We start from the raw sequence: 24,674 nt of genomic DNA on the forward strand, positions 1-24,674 counted from the left end.
CTGTTAGTTGGAGATTCCTACACGGTCTTGACCTCCTCACAATTCGTGCGTTATTTGTGTCTTGATAAATACAATTTCCGCTTGAGCTTCGAAATATAAGATTGAATTACGCCTGGACTCGCCTCACGTTTCAAAGTTTCGAGTTCTTTACTTAAACAACGATCCATAAAAAGCACGTCTGCACTCGTCGCCTGTCCGAAGTCGACCCTACTGATGAAAAGACGCGTGAGGCGCGACTTCATCGATACGACGAGCACTCCATGCGCTTCAAACCCACCTGGTCAACGCCCCCGCGGTAGACTATGAAACGATGCTCGTCTGAAACGAAGGTGACCTCTATTACAGTGGTGTGCTCCCTGCTTCCTATCAATTTCATTAAGAGTGTACTTAGTTGAGCGGGAAGTTGTGGGATTTCCAGTAAAACGGAGGAGGGATGTCGACGGGTCATCCCCAGGCAAATTTTTAAAAATTTGATACTGCAAACGAAGTTTCAGCGCTCCAAATTGGTAAAAAGTTCGCTGTTTCAGCACTCTGTGGTAAAAAAACGTGTTTGCGGATAAAATACGACCTTTGCTTCGACTTGATGTATAATTATCATGTCCAGTGACGCCTTGATTGAGTGTATACGCTATACCGTGTGTCCCAGGTTGAAAGCGCCATAGACAAACAGAGTAGGCTGATTCACATTATCGGTCACGTCACGGTCAGATCATGGTCCGGTCACGGCGCGGTCAATTATTGTAGCTTGTATTTCTTATGAACATGTTCTGACGGTGACCTCTTCGCGAAAAAGTATATTTCCATTTCCCTATTGTGCGTTATACCCGGGCCACACTGTATATCTAAAAAATGCCGGAGAGTATCTCCCAAACCCCCCTCCCAAAAAAATAAAGTTGATGGTGATTCTCCAGAAAAGAAACGTTGTATTGAAAAACTCTCAACGCTAGAGCTCAAAAAGTGGCAATAAGAAAGTGTTTTTTTAATTTTTTTGTATCTAAAATAACATCAGAAAAAAATAAAACCCAATCGGTTTTTCTGGCTTACCTTCGGAAGTAACCGGAATTTTTTCGTTTTTTTAAAGTATGATAATACCTCTTTAATTGTGGAACTTTTCCCTAATTTGACCATTGTTCATAGTTGTATCTTCTATGGTTTCGGACATCCCCATAGACATCCTTATCTTGGACACAGTGTATATGTATCTGTCTCCCAAACTGATCTCTCTCACATCCAAACTTTACCGCCCATACCTCGTAGTGGTTAAGACCACTCCCACCCTGCATCAGTGGTTTTTATGCCCCCCCTCCCCGCCTGTGGCACCAATTTCCGACGGTATTATGGTGTCGCATTTCTGTCTATTATTAAGGTTTATCTGGAGAAACCTCATAATAAACATAAAGAAGAAAAAGAGAAAAAAAATCACATATATAACTTAGTATCATAATTTATCACCAACGTGTCACTCTGTCCGCACCCCCGACCCAACACGATCAAAGGTAGTGTCACGGCGGGGAATCCTTATTGTGGACTTAATTCCGTCTCAGAGGATACAATTTGGTTTATCAGGGCAATCATCACCTATGTGACCGGGTCTCCCGCAGTTGAAGCATCACGTCGATCGATCCGGGCCCTTACAGCGTACTCGCCGGTTCTCACAACATCTTAAGCACCTTGGTTCCGTGCTTTCTCGTATGGAGTACTCGGATGCGGTATGTTGTCCACCCGACCTTGTACCAGCTCTTTGATTGCTGGTCTATATTACACTTTCTAATATTGTTAATTCTTGCGTTCGTTTCGACTGGCCTGCTTTAGCGCCTCTTCTATTAACCCCTTACCGCTGGTAGGGAAACTTCCTGGAGGACCCTAACTTCGTTCCCCTCAACCACCCCTTCTATTAGTTTCCTAAACGACACAGCCTTTCCGGCACCCCTTTAAACCTCCACTAAACGACTCTCTTTTTACTTGATAAGGATCGCCTTTGGCCCGAGGATCTCTTAGTGGGGGATTTCTGCCCTCCTCCTTCTTGCATAGGCACCGTCATAGATATCTCAGCTCGGTCTCCCATTATATAGATCTGTGCTTTTTTTTAAATACCTGTCTTTCCTCTGTTAAATAAATAAATAAATACCCCTTGTAACATACGTCGCGACTCTACACGGTTTTCGATAATCAACTCATCACTATCATCGCAATTGTTAATTATTACAAACAGTTCCTCCCGGCATCTTTTACTACGTTCTCAAGCAAATACTGATTTTGTATCGAGTACAACAACTGAGTTAAACGGGACCCCTCCTCCCAAGAAATACCGTAGCTGTTCTTCAAAATCCTATTTCTTCATTTGGTCATGGTAATCTGAACCTTTCTTTCCAATAAGGCATATTTTGCTATCACCTGTACAGCTCCAAAAGGCCGTTTGATCCCTCTTTATTCATTGTTCAAAGCGTTGTCGGTTTTATCGTACTTTCTTCTAAGGAAAATGCGACACCCTAATTATTGTCCTTATAATAAAAAAATTAAAATTTGTGTATCAGTTGTTGATAAGTACCCAAAATTTCATTAAAATTGGCCCCACAGATTTGAACGAGCCATAATTTCCGTTATTCTGTATTTTAAATCCATAAAATGATTGCGCCCCTAATAAAATAGCTCCCTGTACCAATTTACATCTTACACACAGGACTTCCAGTGTTGTCTCGTCTATCCCAATTTCAATTCCTTCAGATGACGTTTGGTTATACTAAACACGGGATAGGTCCTGGTCGAATGCGAATTTTCCAGGGGCAAATATACGTGGAGACGAATTTTCGCTCTGTTTTCTTCTCTACATTTTAACGTAGTGATCCATATTTTCTGCAGACCAGTTTTACGATGAGATTTTGGAAAAGAAGATCGTCGGACTCGAGTTTACTTTGACAAATTAGAGAAAAGTGGTCTATTATAGTTATAATGAGCTGAGGAATTGCACAACGGAGTTGTTTACCTTGCGTTTCCAAATATTGGCATAAATAATTAAAATAATTCGGAATGGCAACAATTTTTCTTCATTTGGAATGTTAAGACTGTCACAACGTATTTATTTACCGGTAGGTTCAGTTCAGTTCAGAAATATACCTGTTACATACTTTATTGTCTGCCGCTGTGTGTCTTTACCCATAATGAATACCTCCATCCTTTTCTACACACCTGTACAACTTACGTCTTTTCTTATAACGTAGTAATAACCTCCCGTGGTCTGCTATCGTCACTTTTCAACTCGACCTTTTTTCCTCTCCTTCTCGCCGACAACATCATCGCATGCCTTTTTCTCTATTTAACTACCTGTTGCCTTCCTTATTGACCAATGGGCTACCGTCGCGTTTCTGTCTTACACCTTGTAAGTCCCTCTTTTTCTTCATAATGCTAATTTCCGATCTCGTTCCGTTCGTGTCGATTTTTTCCCTCTCTCGCTCCGTAAGTTTGTTTAAACCCATAATTCCTTTCCTACCTGTATTTTATAATGGTTTCGGAGGTTGAACGCGTAAAACCGAGCGAGACGGATCTATTTCGTCAATTCGATCCCATCGATAGAGACCAGTGCAATAGAATAGACAAAGTAATTTGAGCGCTCGACTTCATTCATTCATGCATGCTTGCGCCGAGGTAGGGGAAACGCGCCTCTTTAATATTATATGCGATTTGTTGATTTTTAATGGGCGAAGAACGTTTACGGTGCTATTAAGGTCGTGATCGCCTTTTTTGGGTTTCCTGAAAGGACTAAGAAGGCACTGTAATTTATGGATGTAACGACGGAGGCTACCGTACTAATTAGGAATGACAAATTAATATTTGCGTCATGAGGAAGCTTTCGACCTTTGTGAAAGCTCAATTTAAAATTTTTATTAGTACCGACATTACATATTAATCAATCATTGACAGCTTCGTTGCCATTTACGAAATGGAAGGTACCTTTCTTTCATTTTACTCAAATGTTATTGAAACACTGAAACACGTTCCTAAAATTCGAGTTTTAAATTGTTAATTTTCTGACATTCTAATCACCATGGAAAATGATATTTTAGAATCTTGAGAAAAATACCAGGAAGCTTAAGAATTGCAACATATTTTTCTTTCGAGATAATTCTTTGAAATTCCGAGTTTCCCGTTGAAATTCTTGAAATTGAGAATCTTCCGAATAAAGTTCGGTGGGTCGACCTCTTCAGGAAAGTTAAAATGACCGTGGCTATCCAAAAATCCCCAAAACAATCGACCTCTGTTTTTATACAATGCACAAATTTCAAGTAACTTACACTTATCGAGGAGTTGACGTTTTCTGCAAATTACAGTCCATTTTCTATTTTGTGAAAGGTAGCAAACATTCGGAAAATTGGATGGTGGAACGCTTTTTGCAATACAATTGGTCCTTTCGTACTCGTTAACAGTGAATTGTGAAAAATTGTTGACGATTTCAAGCAGGAAGAACTGGAATAATGTACCGATGTTCCGCAATATGGGAATGTGAATGTCAATGTTTCCCTTGTTTTTATCAGCCTGCACAAGGACTAATTAATCGTCTTTAAATTTTGTTTTACGACTTGTCGTTTAGTTCAAGTATAAAAGCGATGAAAAGTTTTGTACTTTTGAACACAATGCTCAATGATGCAACTAAAATGAAAATATTCGCACTATATTCACTCAGCCTGTCGGTTCCTCTACACAACTAGGTTCCCCTTTTGCATATGCCACTTTACATTAGTTTTACTCGCAATGGCAACTAGGAATGGGTTTAAATGCACACACGATAATAATATCGTCAAATTGGCGGCACCGTTTTCCCTTGTTCAGCAATTAACTTCAACTTTCGCGATGACATCTCACGGACGATTACGTGGCTGTTAAATCTTTCGTATACTTCGATTATACGAATTCGGCTTGGTTAAAAATAAGGGTTAGGCGATTTAAAATGCTGTTGGCGACTTAAATCGGTTCGCCTTGAAGATTCGGCGATGAATCTCTCTCCCACCCAATTTTTTTCTAAAAACTAAAACGGATCCGACATATGCCAAACTTCGGCTGCGTTTTTTTGCATGTAAGGGTATGGCAGACAGTCCGTACCTCATGTCCCATAAGAACGACCTTTAGAACCGGCAAGACTGTAGCGTGTTAAGCTTGCACTCTAAAAGCACTCAATTCTATTTAATTTTAGTTCCGTTCTTTTTCACTATGAAGTGGTACACGTATGATATTATAGCAGGTGATCGCTTTAGGTTTAGAAAGATTTGGTTTTTAATTTACAAGTATAGGAAATACTATACTTGTAAATTAAAAACCAAATCTTTCTAAACCTAAAGCGATCACCTGCTATAATATCCAGGAACCAGTCCGGGAAACATTTTTATATCGAAAGAATAATAATTATTTTGTTATGTACACTCCCCTCATGTCTTTTTGACAAACACGAGAATATTACAAATTCCAAAAATTTCAAAGAATTTATGACACAAATTTTGATCAACCCCTAAAATAAATCTTGGGCGCAAATAAAAAATCTGACATGAAAATTCTATCTAAGTTGCACTTGGGATTCGAATAAACACACAATTATTTGACTGACAATGACAAAACTTATTTTATTTTATTATTTTATTTTGCCTTTATTTTTGAGTGGGCGGGGTTTCAGCCAAGGCTGCTCTACCAACCCAGCTCACTATACATTTACAAATAAGCCCGGGTTCGAACCAGGGACCCTTAGACCACAAACAGCTTTAACTGAACTACAGTACAACCTCGATAATCCGAATACAAACTTTCCGATCGAAAGAATAATAATTATTTTTTATGTACGTCCAACATGACTTTTTGACAAACGTTGAATATTACAAATTCCAAAAATTAATGCTTGTGTCCAAATTTATTATTTTCACTAGTTTCGCGATAATCCGAAAATTTGATAATCCGAAAGGTCGGTGGTCCGAATCTATTCGGATTAACGAGGTTGTACTGTACGCCACACGAGCCGGCAAACATTTTAATTTTTTTATTCCGAAACACATGAAAAAATTAAAACAAAATCCTTGAAATAAGGAAACGCATGTTTGAACATATTACCCCGCACGCAAGAGGTCGACAATTAAAATAAAAAATCTTAAAAATTGATTTTCTTAATACTCCGAATAATCTGGTCGTTAAAGGTTTACGACAGTTAGGTGCACTTAACTCAGACAAAAATGTTGACAGTTACTGATTGCTGTATAACACAGAATTAGATGACAAAGCAAAAGTGGCTTCATGAATGAGTTGACAAACTTTCGGTGGCTGTTCGGGCGGAAGAAACCTAATTTTTAATAAGAACAGAACCTTAACGAGAGGCTTCGCTCCTTTTTTCAACTCGTTAACTCGTTAAACTACTGACACAACTTTGGTTAACTTGCTTTTGCACGAATGTGCTATAAAAAAGGCGAATTGTGTCTTCAACAAAACAAATAGGACACACTCCCTTAACATTTAGCAGAAATGATTTACAAGTTCTTCAAACGTCGCCAAAACGTCACCACTGCTCCATGCTCTTATCGCAAATGACCAGATGTAACCTTATATAAATCACGCAAGATGGATCAGTAGTACCTTACTTCACCTTATTTAAGTTGAATAAATTTCAAAACCGATTAAATTAAAACGAAAGAAAATTACGCATCTAACAAAATATCTAAAAGGAAAAATTAATACGGAAATACAAATTCAAGTAAAATAAACCAACTTTACTTAATAAATTGAAAAATTCGCAGATAACGGATATCCCCTCATTAGTTTTAGTGTTTAGGCCGAAATAACGTGTGAATGAGTTGTTTACACGTACTCGACCAAAGATACTCGTCGTATTTTCCGTCAGATACGAAACGCCTCTTACCACAGTTTGTTAAAACAAATAGAATGTAAATAAATCACGATTTTTTTTACATAACTCCGAAAGTATTAGTCTTACGTAAAAGGCATAGAACCAATCTTCTAGTAAATTTTGTCAGCTTAAAATTTTATCTCAATTTCTCTACGAGTGACAGTTACTGAGATACAATTGAAATACTAAAAAAAGCTCACCACCGTCCATAAGGACTTTTTATTTTCTTGAAACTTAGGCACTACTGAAAAACTGTTTCAAAACTCCGGGATTTTTTTCCCTTCGACTGACCTTTATTAGTGTAATTTTACTGGGCTATACCTTGAAACTAATTAGTTTACGCAGCGATAACGGAATTTCTTATCGCAGCGACCCGGATTTAGATGAGATAAATAACAAAACTACGCACATAATTCGAGATGTTTCTTATCTTACAAAAACAAAGTAACTTTACAATAAAATAAACAAATTAAACAAAGCGATTATCAAAAATATACCAAAATCCATTAACTAACAATTCTGGTACAAAATCGACCTCGAAATTTTTGTTAGCTGTTAGCTTATAGTTGAAATTAAATAATTATTTGTACCTTGTTGGTAATTTTCAGCGACTACTGTTAGTTGAGGTAAAATTAAACGGCGACGTGCACTTTCTTCCTTTGTTCCTATAAAACAGCATAGTTCCATTGCAAAGATGACCATCTAAAATTAATCAATCAAGAAATAAATGGTGGAAATTATCATAATAATAAAATGGGATACCTCTTATTATTTTATCAAACAAAAATTCTTTTTATATATTTATATATAACAAGATAATGATAAATTTTTATTTTATCTTGTAGATAATTGATTCCATTTACATGTATTTTTTATTTGAATTCTCGGTAGATAAAAAGAATTCTTATTTGGTAAAATATTCCTTGGTGATAATATTAAATCGTGATATTTATCTTGTGGGTAATTTTAAATAGAAATAAAAAAAAACAAGAAAAAACATTTACTCAAATTTATCATTAAGATAATAGAAATGTTGACAAAATTTAACTTTAAAATTATAATATTCTAGCACTAAAACGTTAAAACAGCGTGCTATAATTTATGGAAAAAAAAGAAAATTAAATTAATTCAAAAAAATTAGCCAACTAATTAGCAAAGTCACCGATATAACTGTGTACTCGCAATTTCGATTTCTCGACCGAATTCGCTAATCTCTGAACTAATTCCGTCCATAATGGCCGTCATTTGAAATTCAAATTTCCGCATTTAAATTGTAAATAATATCGTACGTAGCTAATTACGGAAGTGTAAGAAAAGAAAATGGTACAATTTACGCCCAATCACGTAAATTAGCGGTCGTCGCGTTTTGGATTACCATCGAAGTTCTACCATAAAATCGCCCATCCTAACTAGTCTCTATTTAAAATGACAAGTAGTGAGTGGTGGTGACCGATTCCAAAGCAGAGCACTCTTGATCAGTGTGCGTTGTGCCGAGGCCGTCCATGGCCACCTAACTCACCTGCACCTGCCTTAGTCACGGGTCCGTTAAATGTTATTTTATAGCCGGAGTTAAAGCTAATTCTTTCCCGATCGTCCCATTAATTACACCGGAACGGAAGTGAATTTAAGTGCGCTCGCGGTAATATTAGTGCTACCCCGGTCGACATTTAATTAATTAGGAATGTGTTAACAATTATTGTAAGTGCCCTAGTGTCCCTTCGTACATTTTGAGGATTAATAGTGAAGTGGAATCCTTAAGGGTTAATTTAAAACTTGATGTCAGCATTCGCGCCATGAGAGAAATGGATACCGAAAGTCCCGTGGTTTGGCCTTCTTTTTGTTATTCAGGTTAGTTTTTGCTTCTTTTTATAGAAAAATCGCTGTCCAGATTGTCCTGTCTTAAGGATTTACGGGCCCTTTCGTGCGTAAAGCCGTCTTAAATCCTTAAAAGGGTTGTCCAGGTCAAATTTCTCATGCTCTTCAGCAATTACCCTCAACTACCTGACTAACGCGCTCGAGCCACCGCAAAAATCCTTAAAAAGGATCGCTTCCAGGAGATTGTTAAACGTATCTTAGGAGGCGATTCACGTACAGCTTCGATCGCGACTGATCTCGTTTTACTCGTTGCTAATGATTCTTCAATTGCCAACGATGGCGATCACATAAATTCAAGTTGACGACGATTTTGAGTAACCGTAGTGCTGAAAAATGCACCTAATTGGTACGTAATTACTCCCGTTTCGTACTACACGCGCAGTAACTCAGAATAATTGCCGTCAAGATCATCTGTAATTATAATTAAATGAAATTGAAGTAGTAATTACAATTTCATCCCCGAAAAATTCGCCGAGTAGGATAACAGTGTTCAAATGTTTGCTTCAAATTATAATTAATTTTCTTCAGTAATTGAATTAACTAATTTCAACCAATCTGAGGAGTTAATTTAATTAACACGTTTCAATTAGCAATACACCTTTATTTAAATGGTCATCAGATTACTAAGCGAACTGTATACAACGGACGATTAAGTTAATTTGAGCAGTGAACTGATTTATTAGGAAATTATGATAAAACTAAGCTAATTAATTAAGGGTCCCTCTCTTATGACAAGATAAATGAATTAGTATTAGTTAAGGTATTGTGTCAAACAATATTAAGTAAAGTAATTAACTTGTATTTTCCTGTAGCAATTGAATTAATCAGCTCCTAATTGGATAACGATACTCCATTGTGAAATTGTTCCAAAGTGAAAGGCTTTCATTGATTGAATTTGTTAGAAGTGGTGCATATTTGCAACCTGTTACTGAGTTAATAATTATATGGATGTTTGGTGATTATGTCAAACGTTCAATTTTTTGCACACAGAAATAGTTCGGCGGTTATAGCGGATGTAATTTCGCGGTATACAATTTTTTTCGTGATTAAAAAAGAGAGCAATACGAAACGTGTCGAAACTTTTTATAATTTTCGGGCGGTAAATTGTCCCATACAGGGCCGCCGATTTATTTAGAGCGTGATTGTTACCATTTAAGTAAATTCGTGTAAGTTATGATGACCGCATTCGTTTTGAAGGCGGTATTTCACTGCCCCGATAATTACTACACATTCCGAGTTGTAAAGTGATTAAGTTGAATTGAATTGTCAATTAATTAATTCCAATTAAATTACCGGCGAGTAGGGTGTATTCGTGTATTTCAAGAAGCAGAAATTACTTAGTGTTTAGCCTCGTGTTTAGCTCCTGCAGCACATTCAAATGTCTTTAACTCACGAGTTTTAATTTGAATATAATTAAGCGCTCATCGGGTGCCAATATCAAATAGAGACGTTCAGGACCAAAATTTATTTGATTTGGAGTGGAGTCAAGTTAAATTGAAACAGAGGTTGTTCTCCGGGTAGTGATCTACTGCAAGGGTTGCCTTCGAGGTTGCCGTACAGAAGATATTCTTGTACAACTTCAACTTGATGTTTGAATTTCCAAATCCCACGCACTTATTCACCAATTTCGTCGGCGAAACTGTAAAACCATCTTCGTGGATCGAATTTTATGGCATTCACGCTCTCTTTTCTTTAAAGACAAAGACCTCGCGTACAATACTGAAGAAGGAATCCGAATGACCAAAAAAGTGGAGATGTCTTCGGGAATGAAACTATTACTGACACTGTCAACGGAGAAAAAAGACCTATTTATATTCCTCAAACGTCGAGTGTGCGGAGCTTTTGCACCTCGTTTTGAACTGATTGTTAGACACAGACACCAACTGATATTACTAGGTTAGTTGTAGTTACAGGTGTAAAATTGGCTCTTTGATGGTGGAAAAGTTCAAAAATTGGTGTAACGGTTTAAAACTCGTAATCTCACAGGTGGTGAGTTCGAATCTCACAACTTTCCAATTTTTAGTGGTACAGAACATCTCCTGCCGACCATGCTTTGGAGGGCATGTAAATCTGGCGATCTCGGCAGTCATACCACGACTGCCCTTACACAGACGGCTATTGATGCGACCTGAAAACGACTATACCTAGCTCACCCATGCGATAACTAACTAACGAACAATTAGCAAGACCGACTGCCTTTCAACAAAACGTTCAATAACGGCAGACTGCCTGCACTAAAACAAAAAGCAAAAAAGTCACGGTTAATGTCTTCCTTTGCTATTTAAAACATTCCTTTACTTTTTATCAAAACTCATGCGTCGTCGAACGAAATTAAACACCTTTGTTTTCTTATCAGCGAAACATGCTTAACTTTAAACTTAATTAGCTTTACGTAGCGATATAAAACTCTTATCGTAATGACCGGAGATACACTTTAACATAACGCAATTAGTTACACTTGCAAATGAACCTTATCTTTCAAACAAAATAATCAAACACACACAGGGTGACCAACATGGCTATAGGTGCTGAAATCAAATAAAAAACGGTATAAACTCTATGTTTTGTGACCAAAACCGTACAACCGGCTCCAGAATTTCGGGAGAGCGGTTGGTTGATGCCAATCTCGCTTTCGGTTCGCCCGGAATTGGTATGAACTTTGTGTTTTGTGACCGAAACGGTACGGCAGGCTCCAGAATTTCGGGAGAGCGGTTGGTTTATGCAGATCTCGCTTTCGGTTCGCTCGGAATTGGTATGAGCTCTTTGTTTTGTGACCCAAACCGTATAGCATATATAGAGCACTCCGGAATTTCGGACGAGCAGCTGTTGATTTATGCCGATCTCGCCTTCGGCTCGCTCGGTTTTGGTATGAACTTTTGTACCAAAAATCGACAAGTGGAATTTTGTTTCGGATATGGTTACGCATGCTATTGCAAATGTAATTAGGTGCGTTTGAATTTTAAGCGTATTACACCCCACACAAAACCTTAAAGTAAGATCACAGTTCTTTTATAGGAAAGCGAGGTTATAAAGTCATCGGTGCACTTTTCACGGAGGACTCGCCGTCGAGAAACTTGGCGGATCACAAAACATGCCGTGACCTTTAAGTTCGTTTTACCATTATATACATTGCAACGAGTTATAAGTGGGGCAATTAATTCCACACTTGCAATTTATTAAGCAATTAATATAGAGAGTGGTTTAGCTAAGCGGCAATTAATTTATTTATGGCGTGGGCGGCACCACCAAACATTTTCCATTTTATTAACAAGTTTCAAACGGAGCAATTAATTTCTGAAATGCAATTTAGTAAGCAATTAATGTAGAGTGGAAACCAAAGCCCCAAGGAGTTTATTTAATGCACTTTATCATTACGCGAAGCTGCCACCTCTAACCGTGAATATCACAGGACAAATATCTCTCTCTATCTCTCTGTCTCTTTCGTAAAAAAAAACTGAACCCGGAACCGGAACCAAAAATTATTAAAACCACAGGGCCAGAACCCTTAACAGTAATTCCACCTAAGTAGTGTAGAACTGAAACCTATAATTCATATGGGTTTCACCTCCTGAGAAATACGTTGTCCCCATTTTCAGGTTAATATTAAACTAAAATCAATTTCGTTTTAGAATTTCATAAGGAAACGGTACTTCATCCATAGGACTATTTGAGTGCTCCTTATAATATAGATAGACCAAAAAACCTACAATACCAATATTAAACCATAAGATCAAATCAATTTCAACTTACATACCCCATTAATAAATGGGTTTGGGATTGCGATATAGGTCAATGAGATATAGGTAATTAAAACAGCTGGCATAACCTAAAACGCTACGTGGTTCACTAAATAAGGAATCTGATGAAAATAACTTTTACCTCAGAAAGACACCAACAAGAACCATTCACGTAAATACGTTTAGATATATAATTTCGGCGATTTTAGCTTGACGGATCTGGAATTTTCAGATTTACACATCTTTCGCAAAGTACCTGTCATCTCAACGACAGCATAAGGGATTTTCCCCCAGTCCCATTTGTACCAACTATACTTCTAATACACTAAAAGCGCATTCAATCAGTTACTCAAACTAAGGGTACATTCAATGAAACAACGGGACGTTACACATTGCACATTAGATTTAACAAAATTCGATGGTAGTGGTTCTAAGTTAATGTTAAACTATAATAACCTATTGCTTCTTCGATTGAATCGTGGATCTAAATTGGCACTCTATCGTTTTCGTCAGGACCAAAAGCAATATTAGCAGGTGATCAGCTGACCTTTATCATTTTCTGCTCATCTTAATTTTGTTAAGATTGTTGCACTATCGCTTTGGTTAACTACCTATTCGAATAAAAGAAAATTGATTATCTGCAGATCATAACCTAAGTTCGTTGCACTAATGAAAGACAAAGAGGAAATTCCAGAAAAAAATTGCAATTACCTTTACAAAGTTGTTTTAGTGTCATCTAAAGTCGTATGTCCAATTGAAGTGAAAGAGTGTACACTGAAAGCCCTTCACTTAACTGTACCGAATGATTTAGTACCAATTGGTTTCCTCGTACTTTCGTCTTTGGTGCGTGTGGCACCCAAACCGATGTTCTTTCTCCCTTGCTTAGTGTTGGTGGGCGATCTTAATTTTAATGTGATTTATAACAAATCGTAAACAAAGCGATTTCCCGGTAGCAAAGGTGGCGATGTTAAATGCCGAATTAGCATACAAGCAAAGAGTAATTATTATTAAGTATTCTTTGATACAAGTGAGGCTCACTAATAAATGCTGGAATTTGTTTCTGGCGTCAACGTGAATAATTTATAAATGAGAGTTTAGTGTGTCCTTTGCCACTTAATAAACAAGCGACGTTGATCCATGATGAAATCTCCCATGCACGTTGCAATCGCCGATTATAATTAATTTCTAAAATCTCGCAATCCTGTATTGACATATTAAAATGATGTACTGATCTGATGAATTATTAAAATGATATTAACGTCGTACTCTTCTGAGAAGTTCGCGTATGGGTCCGACCCACGCAGATATGACTTAAGTGTGTTTATTCACCAACGTGCTATTTGATTAAGAGGCACGACTTGAGAATTAATTATTGATCTTCGTTCGTGAAGGATGTCCGCCACTATATCAAAGGTCAGAATCGTCAGTTGTTTCAGGCATTCTTCCAGTTATTGCCGATTGTGTAGATCCCAAGATCGGGAATTTTCAACGAAACAAGTGCTTTATTTCTTCGGTGAAGTCGAATCGGGTTTCTAAACGGCGTTTTACCAATGTTAATGGTGTAAAACCGTTGTTGTGTATCTGTAACTACCTATTGTGCTTACTGCTTGATGTTTGTACTGCTTTACGCCATAAATACCTAGTGCAGATTTGTTAGTCGATCTTCAATATTGTCCATTATCATAGATCAGGCGAGTCGTTGCTACGAAGATTTCAACACTGAAGTGGGAAAAATGGCAACGATTGTAAAAATTCTACTCTTGAAAGGATCACAAATAATACATGTCAATTTATTCCCAAATGTTACAGATAAGTGAGTACTTCATCACTAATTAGCTCCAATTAGAATGGAATTATTCAAAATCCAGAAATTCTGCGAGATTTTTTCGAGTTTTTCGAACTAAGAAACACATGTAATAGAGGCATCGAATTTCCGTATTTAATCCTTGAATTTTACACCTTGTAAAGTATCGCCGATATTAAATTATATATGAGACTTGATACGTGTTAAGGAACACTGAACCCACAAAACTTAAATTTCAGATTTTGGGAAACCCTGGTTTTTAAAGTCAATTAAGATTTTAAGATTTTATCATATCGATAAAGGCGAAGATGGGCAATAATTTGAATTTTAATTAAAAGATGGTTAAAGTTATATCCGTCTCTATTAATTAGTAAACAAGACTTGAGTTATGTTTCTCAACTGCACTTAATTATTTAAAGGTCGGAATGTACGCTGTATTATAAACATTGAAACGGAAAAATGAATTTTGATTGCAATTTAGACAATTTCAGTTGAAAGAGTAACAAATTTTCTGATATGAGAGGTTAAATTATATTTTGAGCCTTGAGGCTTAATCTGAAGTTTGTATTTTATCTAAACGAATCCAGTAGATCAAATTTATTATCGCAGTAACTCCTGATTTAGAACATATTTTAAAGGTGAAATTTTCCGTAAAAACTGTAACGGGACGTTGTTTCGTTGAATGTACCCTCAGTTTGAGTAACTGAATGAATGCGCCTTAGTGTTAGGGGTGTAGTTGGTACAACTGGAAATGGGGAAATATCACCTTTGATTTTGTCGTTGAAATGATAGGTGCCTATTTTGCGAAAGACAAAGAAATCTCATGTTGAAAATTCAGAGGCATCAAACTAAAATTGTCTTAAATATATATCTAAACGTATTTACGCGAATGATCACTGTTGTATCTTTTCTTCGAGATAATATTTTCCTAGGATTCCTTACTTGGTTAAGTTAATTTTTAGGTTCTGCCATGTTTTAATTTAATTACCTTTCTTCTACCTATATCGCAATCCGAAACCTATTTATTAATAGGGTACGTAAGTTTGAATTAATTGGATTTAATTCTGATTAGTCTGTATTCTTATATAATTTTTAGTTTGTTTTTATTTACTTTTTGGCTCCCAAAAACTTATATGACCTCTGTCAAACCCAAGGTTAAACCTGTTTCACTGAAAGACCCGTCTCCCCTGGCTAGCCGTGGCCAACTCCATTTTCCTTCTCGTGGTTTGCTACAAGAGTAGCGGCAAAGTTTTACTTGGCGATAGGCGATATACATGGGCACAGTATTTCTCGGGGAGAAATATTTTGTCGAAAATTTCAAAGATTATAGCTTTTCTGAGCAAAATATTCCAGAAATAAACTTCAGAATTTTGAATAATTTACATGCATGCGTAGAACGAATTTTTGGCCGCTAATGCTTCAGAAAAAATCCAAACTGCGAATGTTGCAAAGACGAACATTCGGGAGAGAAATTTATTTGTGATTTCCTTGTAGCGAATTCGTTGTTTCCTGGACGTGAACCAATTCTGGTTTTTTTTGGTCGCGAATAAGAGCAAATTTTCCAGGAAATAATGTTTCGGGATTCGTAGAAGTATCACGACGCCAAATTTCGGGTAGCGAATTTTATTGATTCGATTATTTTAAAAGCGAATTTTGCGGAAGCAAATGCTTCGGAAAGGGGATAGAATTGATTAATTTCGGGAAAGAGGGGTACAAAGGATTAATTTTAAGGGGTGTTTTTTCAGCAACGAATAATCCTGAGACGAATTATCTGTTCGTTAATATTCTGGGAGGAAAATTACTCATTGGGGAATAGTCCTGAGGGCGAATGATATTTTATTTAAAAATAGATATAAATATATATTCGGGAAATTGAAAGTTATGAAGGGAGAATTTTCAGGGGGTGATTGAGTTTAGGGCCAATAGTTCTGGAGGCGAATATTTTCGAAACTACTATCTTGAAGCGAATACTTGATTAGTAAAGAGTTAGGAGAAACTTCCTGTGGCAGAAGAATATTACTTATGGGCCTTTGGTGAATTTACTTGAGAGGAGGGCGAATGAATTTGGAAAGTCAAATCGACTAAGAGATTTTTAGAGAAATATTTTTCGGAAGCAAATTTTTCGATGCCGAGTGCAGCAGTTGCAGGGTGGGAAACCAAATATTCCCTCGATAAACTTACCCTCGAACTTACCAGGAGGATTAGTTTTCTTAGGTACGGTGAAAAGTAAGGAAAGTTGGTTAAAATCACAGGGGCTAGTAGTCCTGACGAAATTTTGAGGAATTAACTTAGGGAGAGAGGACATTTTTTGGATAAGAACCATTTGCCGATGGCGAATGTTTCAGGAGCGATTTTTTCGGCGATGACTAAGGGATTTCTTGGCGCAATATGTATGGGACGCAAATTTTGTGAGAAAAAAATATTCCGGAAGCAGAAGTTGCAGGGAGTCAGATTTTTGGTGCTGAATTATCCAAAGGAGAAACTTTCGGTAGCAGATATTCCTGGAGGAAATTACCTATGACCAGTTTTCTTTCGAGCGAATACTCCGGAGGTGGCCTTTGGAGATTCACCTGGAGAAGGGAGAAGGTACCGTAATTACATTGCATGTTTTTAGCCCATTTTTTTAAGAATTAAAGAAAGTGCTATTGTTTGCGCTTTGTCCGTCCGTCCATCTGTCCGTCCGTCCGGACCCACTTCTGCGGTTTTGAACTACTTTTAAGGGGTCCTGCAATAAGTTGCAATATGTAGCCTATTCCTTGAAGGCGTGCCAGACGGTCATCAAATTTCGCTGTCTCAAGGGGGGGGTCCTCATAAATTATTTCCTAAGATGCTGTTTTTGAATGTAAAACGTGCATAATTCTACATGCGACCACCAGTCTCAGGATTTGCATACGGATGTCTTTGGTGGTAAGTAGAATTTTTGAAAACGGAGGGGGGTTTGGGGGGTGAACACGCGGTCTACCCTTCATGGTATTCTAATGAAGGGTCTTGAACTCAACGAAAGGAATTAATTTGTACCAACCATAGCCTCCTCCTCGACTCCTTATCGTGATCTTATACAAGTAATTGCTTATATCTCAAGAAAAGATTGTGGGAGGATGATACTCACAAAGGGCGATTGGCACGTCTGGACGAAATATATCTATTGCTGATGTCAAAACTTTACGAGCGAATATCTCGAAAACTCTTTGTCTGTGAAAAGTGGAAAGCAAAATGAATTGTCTGGACGAGACATATCTGTTGGTGAAGTCTCCCCATCAATCCTCAAACAAAAAAAACATTTATATAAATATAGTATGCTACTACTTTATAACGCCACGATTCACTAAGCTATTTCGGTTTTAAGAGTTTTAAGAGTTGTGCACAATTTAACTTGTTTACCAACTACCCCCTTCTTTCTTGCCCCTTATCAAAATAGGAGGTGGGGAGGGGGGCGGAACTAGTATTATCTTTCATGGTACTCTAATGAAAGGTCTCGACAAAAGGAATTAATTTCTAGCAGCCATAGTCCTCCTCCTCGATCCCTTATCGTAATCAGATATAATTCCTATATCTCAAGACCGTATTGTCGGAGGAGGGTATTTACAATGGGAGATTGGGACGTATGGTATTTCAAAACTTGCATTGCGAATATTTCGAGATTGGAATGACGGAGGAGAGTACTCACAAAGGGCTATTGAAACATCTGGACTAGGCGTATCTAGTGGTGGGGTCAAAACGCGTCCTCCTGCATACGAAAATCGCCCCTTCCCCACAGCAATTTCGGAATGCGATTGAATCTGTGCCATAATGGTCAAGTGGCAAGGATACTCGGGTTGCAACCGGGCGGTTCGGGTTCGATTCTTTGCACGAAAAGTATTTTTTTCACAAAACTGTGCATCTCAATTCAGCGGAGTTGGATATTAGGTTTAAGATTGCCGAAAGAAGGAAGATTCACGAATACGCAGCCGGGATAATGAAAGGGCATTTAAATTTTTTTGATTGCGTGTAAAACACATACCCCTAGAAAGACTGTTTGAACGATAACCGTTTTAGAAACTGCGAACGTTCTCGAGATCAACATATTCCGGAGACGAATTTATTTGTGAGGAGATTTTCCTGGAGGCGAGTATTAAAGCGATGAGCGAGCTTTCAGGCTCAAAGTTACTGGTACCTGAGCGAATTTCCATGTACAATTAAAATATTGCGCAGGCGACAACTTTTCATCTGGGATACTACAAGAATCATAGGTGTGCTGGAGCTATTTACCTATTACCGCAGAGGTAAACTCCAGGTACTCAATTTTAGAGGCTGAGGGGGCCCAATTGACAAGAAAACACCCAAGATAATCTGGCGAAACCGGGAATTCGTTTTTAAAATTTTGGGTGGGCAACAGCAACTTTTTACGAGGAGAAAAGTAAAAGTTTCTGAAATTTGTTTTTGCCACGGCTAACTCATCTTTTACGAGGATGAGTACCTAATTTTTTGAGAATCGGGGCTTTAGAGTTTTTTGCGAGTTGAACCTTAAATTCTGTTCAGAATTAAGCATGAAACATCTTGTTTCCACAAAATTGAACCTTGCTTTTTGAAATTTTTGTATGAACCAGCTAACCCAATTCACTTTGGTTTTTGGTACGAGGTTGTGCCTTGGGATATGCAAATATTAATGATAATAATAAATTGAGCTCGATACGAAGATGTTTTTTTTTATTTGACACACAATTATTACAATACGAATTAGATGGCATTCGTCTAATGAAGATTACGTCAGTGGTGTAATTAAATCGCAATTACGTTATTAAATTAATGAAGAAAGATTTGTTTACTATAAAATGTTGACCTTTAAACTTAAAAGTTCATTACACCTACAATTACCTTAGAGCAAATTACCTTCCTGACAGGTGCGGGCAGATCTGCGAGGTTGTACCGACGTACGCGCATCGACGGGTATTACATTTACAACATTTAATACTACAAAATGTTGTCAAAGTATTTCCAAACGAATGCCAATGTCTTCGTATTGTCTTTGAGGAATACTGAGTGCTGTTTTCAATTGTGAACACGTAGCGTCGTGTGTGGAAATTTTGTACCATTTCCGTATGAGACAAAGAGACAATGGTTCAAATAAAAAGAAGAATTTTAAAATTCTTCGAAGGAAATGCTTGATTGGAAAGGTAACGTGTTATGTCTGGAATAGAATGTGACTGAGACGCTAGTAAACTCATCAGTTCCCTTGACGTCAACTGAATTTCAATTCCTCAACTTTCCATAACTTTGACCTTAATTTATAATAGGCACCAGCATATGGATAAAATCGAACTGTCATTTTTACTAAGCTATCAAATTATAATTAATAATAACGGAGCCTCGCATTGTACTGTAGCGGAATTAATGATGTACTCTTTGCTTGTGTATTGACTTTTTACGGCAATTTTAAGTGGATATTTTGATCTACACCGATAATGATCGATAATAACGGCCCCGCAATTCCTACTTGCGAGGCACCAATTAAAATAACGCGAAATTAATTTGATATTCACCGAATGAAATTTTTCAACGAAATTTATTAGACCGACTCCAATTTTCCCGTTAATCTGTTTCTAAGGATTCGTTCCCAGATCGCCGGTCGCTAATTTATGGTCCCATTCGGAATTTATAGCTTCACCTCATTAGCATAAATGTCGTTTAGATAACAATAAGTTGTAAAAGATGTATCTGGCTAGGGATTATTAATTGGCCCTATTTATTACGAAGAATTTTTCACCCACGGCTCTTTGGATTTTTCATATGGAAATGGCCTAAACCTCGATTCCGAAAATGGAAATCGTTTAAAAGGATTAATCCAATTTTGTAGTTTGAATGAAGTGGATTAATCTGATTGAAAGTGCCATCATTCACTCACACCGAACCGATATTTTCAAAATTTTCTTTTACTATAATTTTGTGCTAATTTGTGCCGCTAATTTTTTGTGCTCATCAGGTTAATGAATAATTCCATATTTTCTAATGACTCTCGAACTTCAGGCTCTAGTATTCTGGAAGTGTTTTATATTACTTTAAATCGTTTAATTATTAACGAAATGACTATTTTTATGTATCCGTAAAGAGGAAAAAATATATTCCATACTTTACACTAACCCTGTATATAATATTTTGAGTTTTGTAAGTTTAATGGTTATTTAAATCTTAGAGACACTATTTGAAAATCGATTAGTAATAATTATTTGAAAATAATAATTTCCTTGGCGCGTTTTAGTGTTCCTGAAGTCGCTCTATTTACTAAAACTGCTGAGAAAAGGAAATAAGAAACCATTTCTTAAAAATTCCGTGTGAAAATCACTCTTGTGTCCCTTGGCCACAATTCATTCGAAATATGTGATACAGTTCTAGATAAAACAAAAAAGTTTCCGTAATGAATTTTACTCTGCGCGGATAATTAATGCACGATTTTGAAGGGACTGTCGCAATAGCTAGCTAGCTCGTACTAGGAATCTAAAAATGTCGTTTACTTGAATTTGACATAATAATATAGCAAGAAACTCTCTGCTTACATCGACAATGGGTTTGAAGATAAAGTAAAGGAAATGTAGTGGAAAAATACAACTGTCCGCGCCGTCTGTTACAGATCTTCTTTTACGTCAGCACCCAGTGATGATATCTGCATTAGTGGCGTACGCAATGAGGACGGGCCCCGGCAAAAATATATAAAAAATTTAATTATTTATTATTTAATTAATAATAAACAATTCTTTAAAAAATTGAAAATTTCCCGAACTCCTTCGATGTTATTGTTTTTATTAATTATTTACATATTTTTCGTCACTAAAGGAAGAGATAAAACGTTCAGGAAAAGGCGCAATGCAAATTCTATTTAAGAAGGACAATGCACATGCTTTCTTTTACAGTGTACCTTACTGTGTACCTGTATACGTACTGCACACTGCACAATTTTTTGCTGATTATTTATAGTATTTTAAAAAGTTTTTTTTATTATATTCACTTTACTGACCAAATTTGGTTATTTACAGATTGTATATTTTGTGTATACAATATACATACTTCATTAGTGAATAATGAACACGAATTTCGTTCGATTTCACCACAGTTAAATGTTAATCTGACTTTAATCTAATACAAAATTTAATATACTCAAGAGTGGCCGGATCAAATAGATATAAAAGCAACTCCGCTACTTTTTCATTTGCGAAAAATAATATCCCGAAGTCTCTTATATAAAGTACATAAAATACTTTGTGAATTAGCGGGACTTTCTCCAGTCCAGAAGGTATCTGAAGGTCCTGGATACGGTAATCTTAAGGTACGGTTTCGATGGAGCCGTCGGCGGTCGCCGGTGCAGGTCGGCAAGCAAACCAGAACAAGAAGGAACCGTACTTTAAAATTACTGAAGTTGTATTTCGAGATGAATGCTGCTAAATAATTTTAACACTCCAGCACCTCTACACGGACGAAATAGTTACAAACATTCAAAAAAGGCAGGTCCATACGCAAAGAATTGAAGTCGCTAAAAAGTTTAAACATCGAAGGAACATAAACAACTGGCCAATCTTAAACAAATCAAAATAAAGGATAACATTTAAAGTGAAACAAGCAAATAACAAACAAATTCAAGGGTTACCTAGTACCTACCCTTAGTTACAAGTAGCTGAAGTCAATACAATTCACAATAAAACCAAAAATTTCAATTAGATTAAGTAATTGCGTTACATTTTGTTATGGCACAAATATTACACAAAAGTTGGCAATTAAAGTTCGAACAAAATCAACGGGACTCTAACTGAACTTCAAAATGCAAAATCAGCAAAAATATTAGGTAAGATGTGTGAGGAAAAGGGTCCCAAATAGTTTTGAAAACGGCCCCCGAAAATGAAGTTACGCCACTGATGTGCATACAACGATTTTGGTGGTTTATTTCACAAACAAATCCAAATTTATTTATTTTTATTATACGTTAACAACTCGTACCCCTTTTCGCTCGTCACAAATCGTGATTGAAAAACGTTCATTCTGAATTGTTTGAAGAAACACCGGAACTATTACTTTTTGGCCAGTTAGTCAGACGACGAATGCTCCCTACTATAATTCTTAATGACTTAATCCAAAAACAAAACATGACGAATTAAAATAAAATGGCGATATCTGAATTCTTAATTGGTTGCTTTCCTTTCAGCCAATCCCCAGCATTTTCCAAGACTCACACAATTTAAAAAAATCTGTATGATGCAATTTCCGAGCGTACTTTTTTACTAGATGCCCACCGAAAAACAATGCGTAAAGATGACGCATATTTCATTGACTCCATTCATCCAGATAAATTCTTTATATTATCATAAAAAAGACAAATGATCGAAAGTTCTACTTTACGTATTTCTGCGAAAAACATTCAACAATTTAAATCGAGGGGTAAACCGCTGCTTGAAGTAGGTGTACAAGCAATTTGAAGTACGCTGAAGTACGATGAATTACGTAGAAGTACGCTGAAGTACGATGAATTACGTGGAAGTACGCTGAAGTACGTTGAATTCCACTGAAGTACAATGAATTACTTTGAAGTACGGCGAATTTCACAGAAGTACGCTGAAATACATTTCTATTCCAATTTAATGCAATAAATAAAAATGTTTTACGAAAATCGATCTTTGTCTAGTGCAAGGTGAAATAAAGGAACCTAAAACATATTTTTTTAATACAATTACGTTGGTCATTTTTTTAACTCCAATGTAAAAAATTGCATCATACTACAATGATCTTTGATCGAGAGTAGCACCGTTAAGTTTTAAGTTAAGAACATATAGGATTATCTTTTCGCAGTTCTATTTTAAAGACCACTTTGTTAGAATAAGACTTTACGATTTTGCAACTTGCCCGTTGCTTCATTTCGGCTTTTAGCATAATCCCTTATTTGGCAAATTTAAGACTTGTCATTTAGATTACGTGTCACTAAGAGACCTTTTTGAATAGTGTTGTTTTTATAAGAAATAATTTTGTGTCGACCGAGACCGCCGACCATTATCAACAACGTGGGCGACAATGTGCTGATCTCGGTGCAAATTTATTTGTAAAAATTATCAAAGTCCTCGTTTGAGATCGAAGGGACTTCAGCGCATTTTTGTGTGGCAGATCAGTATTCTATTAGCCACTTTCGACTCAACCATCAATAACAGATCTTGTCGAAGGCTACTACATTCACTAACCGCTTTCCACTTTCCGCGTGCACCCGCAATTCGCTTTTAAAGATTTGACTCCACCATCAGTAAGATCGTGTCGGGGGCTACCACGTTCCCTTTGACGGTACCCACTTCCGACGTTCCGTTCACCCGCAATTCGCGTTTGAAGATTTGACTCCACCATCAGGAAGATCGTGTGGGGGGCTACCACATTCCCTTTGACGGTACTCCCTTTCGACGTCCCGTTTACCCGCAATTCGTGTTTGAAGATTTGACTCCACCATCAGGAAGATCGTGTCGGGGGCTACCACATTTCCTTTGACGGTACCCCCTTCCGACGTCCCGTTCATCCGCAATTCGCGATTGAAGATTTGACTCCACCATCAGTGAGATCGTGTCGCGGGCTACCACATTCTCTTTTACGGTACCCACTTCCGACGTCCCGTTCACTCGCTATTCACTTCCATTGGCGACACGAGAAAGAGAGACAGCGATTCGAGATTTACGAAACGTTAAACCGCGTGAGTTCGCAACGGAAGGTAAAAGGCGCCCGAAGTTGACTACTTCTCGAAGACGCGCGCGTGCGCCTCGCAAAAGGTCGTTAATTTCGCCCCTATGACAAAAAAACAAAATTCCGCCACGCAGGAGTTGTGCGCGTTTACAACATCTTTCCGACGACACCAATTTGAAAAGAATCGGACCAAAACTGTAGTAGAAGATAGGAAAAAACTGAAAAACCTTCACGTTAGTATACTACGCTCGAGGATGACGCCCAGATGTCGCCAACCCCACATCATGTAGCCATGTCCATAAGGTTGACAAATTTCACGGCCCTGTAGATACACGTACACCCGTTGCCTTTCTACAAGAGTTCTTCTACGCGCCCACATTTGCTGCCAGCCAGCCAGCCAGCCAGCCAGCCAAAGTGAGATTAAAAGCTACTTTTTACAAATAAATTTGAAAAAATGCGCTAAAAAGTAGCTTTTAATCTCACTTTGGCTGGCTGGCTGGCTGCAAATGTGGCCGCGTAGAAGAACTCTTGTAGAAAGGCAACGGGTGTACGTGTACAAGGCCGTGAAATTTGTCAACCTTAGGGACATGGCTACATGATGTGGGGCTGGCGACATCTGGGCGTCATCCTCGAGCGTAGTATACTAACGTGAAGGTTTTTCAGTTTTTTCCTATCTTCTACTACAGTTTTAGTTCGATTCTTTTCAAAT

The 24,674-nt window shown here is 37.3% G+C and overlaps 1 protein-coding gene across 3 annotated transcripts in view; it reads left to right on the forward strand.

Moving 5' to 3' along the window:
* The window catches only part of LOC116178170, a 120,140-nt gene that overhangs the window by 38,698 nt on the left and 56,768 nt on the right, over nucleotides 1–24,674 (forward strand). The window contains exon 1 of one of the 3 annotated variants that reach the window (XM_031497588.1): nucleotides 8,356–8,722. The exons of the other annotated variants lie outside the window; for them this stretch is intronic. Coding sequence (XP_031353448.1) covers nucleotides 8,668–8,722 — 55 coding nt within the window. The 5' untranslated portion in view covers nucleotides 8,356–8,667. Of the gene's footprint in view, nucleotides 1–8,355; nucleotides 8,723–24,674 lie in introns of those variants that run through there. 3 annotated transcript variants of the gene reach the window in all.

The sequence above is a fragment of the Photinus pyralis genome, unplaced genomic scaffold, assembly GCF_008802855.1.
Source record: "Photinus pyralis isolate 1611_PpyrPB1 unplaced genomic scaffold, Ppyr1.3 Ppyr1.4_LG8, whole genome shotgun sequence".
Lineage (NCBI taxonomy): Eukaryota > Metazoa > Arthropoda > Insecta > Coleoptera > Lampyridae > Photinus > Photinus pyralis.